Raw genomic sequence first — 12,208 nt, 5'->3', positions numbered from 1 at the left:
AGGCACCCTGTGGGGCTGGTGCATGCACAGAGGGATCAGCACTATGTAAGCACTGTCAGGATGAGCTCCGCCCTGACATCTGGTGGTGAGGTGTGGCAAGTTGTGGAAAAGAACTTCAGGGGCCGATCTCATTTGCATAGGCACACCCACCCAGCCTAGAAAGAGGCCATAGCTGCCCAAATGGTCACTTTGGCTGCTGTGGGATCCCCAGTGTCTCTGTTATTGGGACAGGAAGAATAAATTGTTATTACCCTGATTATGGGAACTGTGCTTGGAACTGTACTTGGCCTTTTGTTATGATGGAGGGACTTACCATCAACTAAGTAGCACTCGCTAGGCAAGGGTCATGGGTTCCAAAACTGTGTGAATAGAGAGAGGCTGGGGACAAGTATTAATACTTGGTGGCATGGGCCCCTTGGTGAGGGCCTTACATGCTAATTGCACTTCCTCCTCTCTCCACTGTGGAATATCAGAGCTAATTTTGATTTCATTAGAAGTCTAGTTACAGGCCACTGAGCTCACTTTGGGCTAATAGTGCACCAGCACTGAGGCTCCCCTACTACATGCTGAATTCACCTAAGAGCTGAAATCACTGAGCGTTGTATTAAGTAGTGGAGGAGCCTGAAGATATATTGTGGAGCAGTTCATAGGACGGCGGGAGCTGCTGGTGGGACGCGGAGCAGTTTGTGGACCGGCTGGTGGAGCAGTTCGTGGGGCGGCGGGAGCTGCTTGTGGGCCGTAGAGCGGAGCTGAGTGAAGCCATTCGTGGGGCGGCTGGCGGAGCGGAGCCCTATGGAGCTGTGGGGCGGTCAGCTTCAGATCATGTAAGGTGCCTCTGACCCCCGCTCCCATCTCCACCCAGGTTGGGAGGTAAAGCTCTGCAAATAAACTTTCGAACTCTGGGGCTGCCCTGACCAGGGACAGAGACTTTTGCGTCATTGGACTTTTGGGACTTTGGGTGATTTGGGGTTGCTGGACTCAAGAACCAAAGGGAAAGGGCATGCCCCAATTTGCTTGGGGTGGGTTTTTTTGTTCATGGGTTGTGTTATGAATCCTGTTGGTGGTGTTTCCCCAACATAATGCCACATTGTTTCTCTCTGTTATTAAAAGGCTTTTTGCTACACTCAGACTCTGTGCTTGCTAGAGGGGAAGTATTGCCTTTTGGAGGCGCCCAGTGGGGGTGGTACATATTTGTCCCAGGTCACTGAGTGGGGGCTCGAGCTGGTTTTGCATTTTGTTATTGGAATGGATCCCCTAGATATCGAACCCGGCCCTTGTTGCTGCCAACTCTGACGGGCAGAAGGGTTACAACTAGAAGCTGTGATGGGTGGACCATGCCGCTAAAAATCAAATAATTCTCTACTGGGCATGTGTGAACTGCAATTTTTCAATGGCTTATAACTTTGCCAAATTTGGGCAGGTTTTGATAGGGGTGGTAAAAGGGATCCCTGATGCAAAGGTCCCCTCTCTGACTTATGTGAACTCCCTGCTTCAAAGCCTGGAGGAACTAGAACATTTCAAAGATATCTGGAGGGAAAATTTCAGCCCTAATGGTCATAGTTTGGCAAAGTTATAAGCAACCAAAAACAAGGTCTTGTAATGGGAAGTATCAGGCTACCTTAATAATAGGCGGTACCTACCAGTCCTACCTATATTATGGTCAAATTTAAATTAGTTTTGTGATTAAATAAATTATGTTTTGGGATGAAATTGTAAAGTGACAATCAGTGACCAACTGTAAAATGCACATTGACAGTAAGACATAATAAATAATGAGAAAATTAAATTATAATAGTTTGCATCTAAAATATTTTGTGTAAAGTGTTTAGTGAAAAAAATGACAAAAATTAAAACTCTACAGCTAGCAAAGAATTTTTATGAATTGAGTAAGGCCAGATTTCATTAACTCCCCATTTCAAATTTCTACTTCCTGTTAGTGTCAGATCCAGAATCTTTCCTTCTCTGTTGCTACAGAACCAGAACACTTTCCTATCATCTCTTGCCAGTCACTGGGCAGAAAACAAACAAATGGCCCAATCCTGCAAGCTTTCCATGTGCACAATTCACTTGCAAGTTAACGGGAGTCCTATATATAGAGTACCAACCACACCAGGCCCAGGATATTCTGTTTCCCAATGGGATGGTACATTTTACAATCTATTTCACTTTCTGTTTGAATATCATTACTCAAACCTTTAGTCCTTTTACCAGAAAGTTAGAATCAGACTTGTTCACAGAAGTCTAACTTAGTTTGTCTTGAAAAGACAATTAAGTGTTATTGGGAAAAAATTTTCAAGAACTTTTAAAATGACCGTTTCATATTTGCAAAACAGTATGTTTCCTTTCAGTGTTGTTCAACCTTATGACCCAAGAAAAACATTCCATGTCAAAGATATAAAAGGAGATGATAAAACAAAATATTGAGTCCATTTATGGGTAACCATTTGCTATCAATGTCTCCATTTTTAATAAAAATTATGTCCTACATATCTAGACACTTATTTTACTCTTACATTTTAATACCAATCCTTTTTTTCAAAATATCATTTAAATATTGTCTCTGGATAAATGTCTCCTTTTTCCATAATAAAGCCTTTGGCTCTCGCTGTCTCCCAAAATCTTTAATTTGCTTCACTGTATAATGGATTTTACGTCTCATTCACAACCTTGCATGCTCTCTCTTTAACAGAGATACATCAGCTTGCCAATGTTGTGCATCTGAACACTAACTCAATAACATTCCTAGATACAAACACTCTCTTGGCAAAGTTTTCTTAAGGGCTGCACTTATTATGTAAACCTTTACTGATACACTATCACAAAAGAAACATGGCTTTATTTCCACATTTAATTCACACAAGGATGATAATATGGAACTACTTCCATATGGTATGTGAACAATCAAAGCCAAAAAATGTTTTAAGTCTGCTAGTATCACAGCAATAACGCCAAGGCAAGAGTGACGTGTGTGTGTGTGTGTGTGTGTGTACTGTATTGCTTATGTGTCTGATATATTCATTTTGATAACCAAACCTACCACAATGAAAGATAACATTTAGGAGAGAGAAAACTGAGCCAAAGGAAAAAGCTTTTGTTTGTCTGCTGCTCTCAAATCAAATCCTTCTTAAGAAATTGTGGCAGCAGAATGAAGAAAACAATGAGCTATGAGTCTAATCCAAAGCTGTCAAAGACAATGGAGGAGTCTTTCCATTGACTTCATAAGGACTTTAGATCAGGCCCCCCCAATCCTTAGCTATGCTGCAAGATCACAAGAACTGAACTAGTATTTACTTGGACCATTTGCCAACTATCTTACCACTACAGTTCCAAAAACCTGGAGCTCTGCTCCTATTTACAAGCTCTTTCTATTATTATTACTAAACATACCCTGAAACTCTACTTCAATTGTCACACACTGGCCACATTCCTCAGTCTGACAAATTTACTGTGTGCTACTCAAGTGGCACAAAGTGCATTTAAACCACCTGGGTTTTACTCCTACACCAGAGGTGGGCAAACGACGGCCCACAGGACCCGGCCCCGAGCTCCTGTCCCGGGAGGCTAGCCCCCAGCCCGTCCCTCACTTTCCCTCCTCCCCTGCAGCCTCGGCGCAAGGCTCTGGGGGGCCGGGCAGCGCAGTTGCAGAGCCACAGTCTGACCCGGTGCTCTGGGTGGTGCGGCTGGAGCGCCGCCAGCCACTGGTGCTCCAGGCAGCGCGGTAAGGGGGCAGGGAGCAGGGGGGGTTGGATAGAGGGCAGGGAAGTTGGGGGTGGTGGTCAGGGGGTGTGGGTGTGGACAGAGGTCAGGGCAGTCAGAGAGTGGGGAACAGGGGGGTTCAATGGGGCAGGGGTCCCCAGGGGGTAGTCAGGAAGGAGAGGGGAGGTTGGATGGGGCAGCGCGGGGCAATCAGGGGCAACAGTTCCGGAGGCAGTCAGGGAACAGGGAGAAGGGGTGGTTGGATAGGGCAGGGGTCCCAGGGGGAAAGTCAGGAATGAGAGCGGGGGTTGGATGGGGCGGCAGGGGGAAGTCAGGGGTGGGGTTCCGGGAGTGCTCAGGGGACAGGGAGCAGGGGGTGGTGGATGGGGTAGGAGTCCCGGGGGTGGGGGGAGATCAGGGAATGGGGGCGGGATTGGACGGGGCAGGAGTCCCAGGGGAGCCGTCAGGGGGCGAGAAGCAGGGGAGGTCAGATAGGAGGCGGGGGCCGGGCCACGCCTGGCTGTTTGGGGAGACCGGCCCTCCATACAATTTTGGAAACCCGATGTGGCCCTCAGGCCAAAAAGTTTGCCCGCCCCTGCCCTAGACAATTCACACTGTGCAGAGCTTATGCCAGCAGCATAGAATAGGCCTCCTGCCACTCTGACTTCCACTGGGGCTAAGAGGCTGGGGGTCAGGAAGCCACAGCCTACGCCTTCTGGCTGCCACTGTTCACTATGTCAGAGTTGTGCTAGGATGCATCAGAGAATCAAAAATAGACTTTACTTAGAAATGTTGGGCCAAATTCTATTCTCAGTTACATCCATTGCAAACCCCATGGAAGTGAAGGGAGTTGGAGAGGTACAACTGAGAACAAAGTTTGGCCATGCATAAAGAGGCCATATGTCTTGATTTTTCATATGAAGTCCAAATGTCCCAAGAACTTGCTTGGGGACACCTGAAGTGTCCTGTTTTGATTACATAAAAAACATTTGGTTTTGTAATAATTACCATTTTTCTTCCTGCTAAATTAAACAGAATTTGCTCTGTTTACTGGGGGCAACCAGTCTAGTGAAATGAGCGTTCAGCACAATGAGCAGTGCGTAGAGTGAAGAGAACAGTCAAATGAGCTGCTGTTTTGCTCTACATGAACATTAATCACACCTGTTCAATGTTTCATGATGAACACATTCAGAACCCTAAATTACTCGATAAACTCCTCCACTCCAAGAAATATGCCTGTGTCTCTACTGAGTCAGAAGGTAGCACTAGCAATCACCAGTGCAGACAAATAAATTATGTGCTTTTGTCTTCTAGAAAAGAATTCCTTGACCCTAAAAAGTATTGCAACAAACGTGTCCCTTTTCAAAATTTTGTTATATTCGCTATACATAATTGTCAAATAACATGAAATATAAATCACAGTGTTGGGGAAGCTCTGGCATGAAATTTTACAGCCCAGTCTACGTCATCACAATGTAATGTAATGTGCATCACCAAGACAAACTAATATATTTCAAATTACGTTCACATTTAAGCAAAGTGTAATATACGAGCTATGACACAAACAGCATAAAAATATTTAGAGCTCCTGCAACAGGTATTACATATGATTTTACGTACAACAACTCTTTCCAAATCTTATTGATAGTGAACTGTTCACAGGCTGAATTACAATGATTAACCCTGAAGCGCGACAATTGGTGTGGTCCTCCAAGATGGGCAGTTACTCCACTCTTGATCATTGCTAAAATGTCTGTTCATACTTGCACTGATCTCTCTGATTTCAGAGGGGCTAGACTGTCACTCCGCCCTATGCGGCTCTGCAGGGGAGTAAGGAGCCAACAGGGCTCCATTCCACTGCATGGTACAGGATTTATCCACACTGTGAGTCCAGGAACAGTTGTGGGGAGAACAGGCTCCATGCAGCTGCTACTCACCCACTGTGAGCAAGTGGGAAGGGAGGAGGTAAGGATAGAGGCAGAGAGGGAGTTGTGAGGACTGGAGAGCAGGCAAAGCCACAGCTCTGTCCACGCAAACACCTACTACCAGAGCTGGGTGAACAGGAGAAGCAAAACATAAGCTGTGGAGAAACAGTCAGAGGGGTACCTCTGAGCCGCAAATCCTTCCTGTGGCTCCTCCTGGGGCAACACAACTACATGCCGCCCTCTACTCAATTCTAACCCAAAGGGCCCAATTCTGCCTCCTTCTCACTCTGGTAAGTACCTTAACCCATTAATAGTGTTCCTGCGGTCGACAGAACCATTGGCAGGGTCAGGTGCTACTCACCACGAGTAAAGATGGCAGAATCTGCCGCAAAATGTACAGATTAACTCAAACACACAATAATGAGCGGACACAATCTTACTCCTAATTCTTTAAACCTTGTATGTCCCGCACCATGGAAGTAGTTAACTTGCCTCTGAACCACAATTGTCTCAGAAGCTTAAAAAAGGAGTAGAGTTAACTTAAAAACCAGGCATTTTCAGTCACATGCAACAATTTCCATAAGACCGTCCATAACATGTTTCCCTGATTTGAAAATGTTGCCACAGTGTCACATACATTGCAACATGAGGATACCCTATAAAATGAGATGCATATCTTGATGGTTATTCCTGAGAGAATAAATTGAATGGCTCTTAAAAAAAAAAGGAGAAAAAAAGCATATCTCAAATTCTTTCCTAGCTATACTCCAATGTGTGGTATCCCTCATGGAATTTCAATAGACTAATCTAGCACAGACTTTATATTAAGTAGCTTTGGATAACTGCAAACAAGTATACAGTGAAAAGGTCAGACTCTGCAATAGGTTGGGTTAATATATAAGCAGAAAACATAGGCAAGGATAAATCAACATAGGATCAATTTGCAACCTACTTTTTTCTGGTGAAACATGAGCCTTAGCTTGCCCCCTCACAAGCCTGCATGCGGAACCATCTCCTGCGCAGATTCCACAGTTGTCTTCCTTGGCATTACTCCCAAGTTGTCGATCACAGCCTACTGCCTGCCAACAGCAACACCACAGTCAGAAGAGGGCAAAGCTATAGTAGACATGCTCAGGTTTCTGGAATTTCATTTATTATGTTATCCTTTTGATTTTATGAGCTGGCCTCATTCTTTCAAAGCATACCTTGCTTTTCAAATTTAAGCCACATAGGGTCTTAAAAGCAATTTCTATGATTTTAATGATGAGCTACAACAATCAAATACATTAAGATATCCAAGCACAGAAATACAGGAGTCACTTTCCCACTGTTTTTCCAAATGTATAAAGCTGGGTGTTATTCGCTATAACATAGAAGGGTCAGCTGTTACTTGGTTATTTAGAATTTGTCTTTCATCACCTGCTAAATTCAGTCTGAGAGAAGAAAATCATTTAAACAACCAAAGCTAAATATTAAAGAAGCACATTGGTTTTAGATCTGTAGTTAAGAAACTCTTGGCAGTTTTCATGATCTAATATCTTGGTTTTTCAAAATTTAACTGATATGGGCCCAGATCACTAGATACATTTTTTTTTCCAGTTAGTTAGTTCACATCAGCTATTTTGGATTTAGAAAACCCTAAAGGTTTCAATTCTGTTTTATCTGAGTTTATTTTGTGCCCCTGTCTCCAAACTAAACTTCTTAATGCTGATGCAAATTCTACCTATGGGAAAAAAATCTTCAGAAAAGCAAAGTGTTAAAGCAGGCTCCTTGAAAAAATGTTAAATGAAAACCCTCCAAACTATAAAGCACACAGATGTTATATCTGTCCATTTTTATTTGAATCAGTTTCTTCATAAGAAATATGGGGCTCAGGAGGGAAAACAGTTGAAGAGCAGTACACAGAATTTATTAAAAAGGTCTATTTGTTGAAAGGGAGATCAATATTTTGTCCCACATTTTTTTCACCTGAGATTTTGTACCAAGACATGTGCAGGTGGCATCAAATATTAAGTAACATGTTAAGTACTATCTTGCAGCCTTAAGCCTGCCTTGTATGACAAGCTGCTCTAAGCAAGTACCCCCCAAAGGTGCAGCTAATCCATTATAGAGAGAAATTCTTTGCAAACCCAGAAGTGACAGTGTGAAAAATGCCGTGGAAACTCACAACTTACAGCCGAGTTAAAACTGTGAAATTGGCCGATACGTTCTCTTTGCCATATAAAAATGCATGGAAGGGGCAAGGTTAGCTGCCAAGAAATGACACATGCTTTCCTTGGAGAATTAGGGATGGAGTCAGCACATAAAAGGCAGAGTCCTACAATTTCCAGAGTAAGCCAGAGATCCATGAACATAGAAGGCCCAAATCATGCAGACAGGTGCTGGAACTAGGGGTGTTGCCACACCTCCTGACTTGATGTGGTTTCCATCATATACATGATTTACACTTTGGTTCAGTGGTTCCCAGCACTCCCACTGCAGGCAGATCCATAGCCAGACATGAAGAGGTGGAGCTGCACCATGTCTATGATTTTGTTCCCCTCTGTGCTACATGGTAGAGAGGCACAAATAGCACATTTTGCTTGGTAGTTCAGAACTGGGTAATGTGTCACAACTTGCTGAGTGGCAGGAATCTAAAGGATGTAACCAAGGAACCCTCTTGGGCTAGCCAGCTTCTACCTCCTCCCTCCCAGCAAAAGGGCCATCTGGGGGAACTGGAGCCTCATGACTGGATCCTGAGTGTTGGGGACACACAGTGGTTGCCTCACCACAAATTTGGACCCCTTAGACTTTTGCTTTGAAGGAGACCACAAATATTTTATTAGATAGCTGGGTAACAGATATTTGAGATTCTGACTACTCAGCTATGGTTTATTGCTTAAACCAAGCAGGACTGTTTGGCATTGCTATATAATTAATGAGTAGCAGAATCAACATTAACTTGCTTTTGAAGATCAAAAAACAAGTGAAAGATAAGATACAAGAAATAAGGGAGAAGGAGCGATAAGGAAAAGGGGAAGGAAGCATTGTGAAAAAAGAGAAAGGAGGAGAGGGTAGGGAGACGCAAGCGTCTCAGGACAGTACCCATTAATTTAGCATTTTACTGTTAACAAAGAAACAATCAGTGTTTCAGCTCTGTTATTCCTGTCTCCAGGAGGCTTACCAGCCTTCTCTGAATCTCAAATCCACAGCTGAAAGGAAGCAGCTCCAGAACTGGAACAAAATGATGGGAAGGCCAGGAGGCTTCTCAGAGTTACTGGACTAGATTCTGTCCTCAGAGTGGCTTACAGTCCTCTTGAGACAAAGGACAGTCTCCCTGAAGTCAGTGGTAGAATTCCACCAATTCCAAGGGATCAGGATTTGCCCCGTTGACTTCAATGGAAGGTGCATACAATTAGCTGAATTCTGAATTAAGGTGAATGGCAAAACTAGGGTTCAGTATGAAAGGCTCAACACTGTTCCTACTCAGGTCAGTGGGAGATTTACTATTTGTCTCAGAGAGAGCTGAACTGGTGGCAGAAAAACAAAAACAAAGCAAACCCTCAACTGATCCGCAACTACAGATTGTTTATGACTACTAAACAGTGTGGAGCATGACACACTGCAATTTTGGGCACATTTTTGGGGCGCAACTCTTCAACTGATCAAGGCATTTTCCTTACCATTCTATGGAACATATGCTCCTCTATGTACATATGAAGTTGACTAGCAGAAAAAGGGTTATGAATATGCAAAGCAAAGAAAGCAGACTTCCAAATGCCTGCCCTTTAGGCTCTGATCTTTGATTTCCTCGTTAACTGTTTTAAGAAACAAAACTTGTCAATTCTTAACCCAAGGTCAGATGGTTTCTGAATTGGTTTTCTCTAATCTAGACATTATTTTGTATACTGTGATATCAAGATAGAAAGAAAAACTTAGTTTAGGTGTACCAGGAAAGTGCTTACTTAAAAGGAAGTGGCTTTAGTATCATGGTAAGTACTGCTGCAGAATAATACATTTCCAAGAAGAAACTTTTCTTTTTCTGCAAGTATAAAGGACTTTGGTGTGTGCTAACCTGAGAGGTTTAAACCCAGTATTAATTTAAAAAAGAAATACGTGCCAGTCTTGAGCAATTATGCACAGGTCTATAAGAGGGTGCAAAACAATTTAGACAATGTTGCCCATAAACAGCTTAACCCATGAAAAGTTGTAGAAGATGACAAATGCTGCCAACATCATACGTCAGGACTGGGTTAAGGATTTAAAAGCCAGGACCTCGGATCTTACACTATGAATCTACCACCTTAGATAAAAGACTGGATGTAAAATTTTACAGAGCCTAGGATGCTTTTATAACTTCCACTAAATGCCCATCTGCATCTCTAGGTGCCTAAATATGTTTGAAAATTTGGACCTTAGTCCCTTTGGAAATTTTACCTCAGGTCCATTACTTCAGAGGTAGAATCAGACTCATAACCCTCAATACTTGGTCCAGCCACTAGAGGGGGATAAAGAGTTACAGTGTGTTAATGTGTTACATTTGCATATGCTTTATAAGGCAGAGAAGGGGTATGTTCTTGAGAAGGAGGATGATCCAGTGGTCAGGGCACAGGGCTGCAACTTGGGTTCAATTTCCTTCTCCACCACAGACTTCCTGTGTGACCTTGGGCAAGTCATTTAGTCTTTTGGGATATATCTACACTGCTATAAAAAGTCCACAGCACCGAGTCTCGGAGCCTGGGCCAATGGACTTGGGCTTATGGGGCGTAGACTGTGGGGCTAAAAATTGCAGTGTTCGGGCTTGTGCTGGAATCCAGCCTCTGAGACCCTCCCTCCTCATAGATATCAGAGTCCGGGCTCCACCATGAGACTGAATTTCTACACTGTGATTTTATAGCCCTGCAGCCCGAGCCCTGTGAGCCTGATTCAACTGACCCAGGCCAGCCATGGGTCTTTTATCACAGTGTAGACATACCCTTTGGGCCTCAGTTCCTCAGCTGTAAAATGGGATAACAACACTTCCCTACCTCACCAGCATGTTGTAAGGATAAATACACTAAAGGTTGTGAGGCTGTCAGGTACTACAGTGATGGGGGCCATCAGGGCTTGATTAACCATTTGTGGGCCCAGTGCCAAATATATTTGTGGGCCCCTGTCATAAATATAAAGGGAAGGGTAAACCCCTTTAAAATCCCTCCTGGCCAGAGGAAAAATCCTCTCACCTGTAAAGGGTTAAGAAGCTAGGATAACCTCGCCGGCATCTGACCAAAATGACCAATGAGGAGACAAGTTTCAGAGTAACAGCCGTGTTAGTCTGTATTCGCAAAAAGAAAAGGAGTACTTGTGGCACCTTAGAGACTAACCAATTTATTTGAGCGTAAGCTTTCGTGAGCTACAGCTCACTTCATCGGATGCATACTGTGGAAAGTGTAGAAGATCTTTTTATACACACAAAGCATGAAAAAATACCTCCCCCCACCCCACTCTCCTGCTGGTAATAGCTTATCTAAAGTGATCACTCTCCCTACAATGTGTATGATAATCAAGTTGGGCCATTTCCAGCACAAATCCAGGTTTTCTCTCTCCCCTCACCCCCCCCCCCCCCACACACAATGAGGAGACAAGATACTTTCAAAAGCTGGGGGGAGGGAAAAACAAAGGGTCTGTCTGTGTGATGCTTTTGCCAGGGACAGAACAGGAATGGAGTCTTAGAATTTAGTAAGTAATCTAGCTAGATATGCGTTAGATTATGATTTTTTTAAATGGCTGAGAAATTAAGCTGTGCTGAATAGAATGGATATTCCTGTCTGTGTGTCTTTTTGTAACTTAAGGTTTTGCCTAGAGGGATTCTCTATGTTTTGAATCTAATTACTCTGTAAGGTATTTACCATCCTGATTTTACAGAGGTGATTCTTTTTATTGTTACTTCTTTTTTACTGTTACTTCTATTCAAGAACTGAATGCTTTTTTTTATTGTTCTTAAGATCCAAGGGTTTGGGTCTGTGGTCACCTATGCAAATTGGTGAGGATTTTTATCAAACCTTCCCCAGGAAGTGGGGTGCAAGGGTTGGGAGGATTCTGGGGGGAAAGACATTTCCAAACAACACTTTTCTAATAAATAAACCCAGATAAATGTTTGGTGGTGGTAGTGGAAGTCCAAGGGCAAAGGGTAAATAGTTTATACCTTGGGGAAGTTTTAACCTAAGCTGGTAAAAATAAGCTTAGGAGGTTTTCATGCAGGTCCCCACATCTGTACTCTAGAGTTCAGAGTGGAGAAGGAACCTTCACAGCCCCCATGGCGAGGCGGGGCGAGGGGCAAGAGCACAGCAGGACAAAGGGAGGGAGTGGTCCCCAGAACGAGGCAGGGGCCAGGGGGAAACGCACAGTTGGACCAGGGTGGCGGTCAGTTCCTGGAGTAAGGCAGGGGCCAGAGGAAAGCACAAGGGGGGGGGGCAGAGAGGATCCCCCATCAGGGTGGCACGGAGCCGGTACCTACCTCTCTCCACTGGAGCTGGGTCTTTGAGAGCGGGGAGGCTGGTTGCAGTTACTCCTGTAACCAGACTTTTAGTGTCCAGTCAGCAGTGCTACTCACAAGATTACAGTTAAGT

At 43.9% G+C, this 12,208-nt stretch overlaps 1 protein-coding gene across 1 annotated transcript in view; it reads right to left on the bottom strand.

Annotated features, from left to right (window-relative positions):
* The window catches only part of ADAMTSL3 (ADAMTS like 3), a 274,919-nt gene that overhangs the window by 103,609 nt on the left and 159,102 nt on the right, over positions 1–12,208 (bottom strand). The window contains exon 7 of the mRNA XM_077828139.1: positions 6,574–6,700. Coding sequence (XP_077684265.1) covers positions 6,574–6,700 — 127 coding nt within the window. The remainder of the gene's footprint in view (positions 1–6,573; positions 6,701–12,208) is intronic.

This window comes from Eretmochelys imbricata, chromosome 10 (assembly GCF_965152235.1).
Source record: "Eretmochelys imbricata isolate rEreImb1 chromosome 10, rEreImb1.hap1, whole genome shotgun sequence".
In the NCBI taxonomy this organism is placed as follows: Eukaryota; Metazoa; Chordata; order Testudines; family Cheloniidae; genus Eretmochelys; species Eretmochelys imbricata.
Note: the sequence above shows the minus strand (reverse complement) of the source record. Positions and strands in the feature narration are given on the sequence as shown.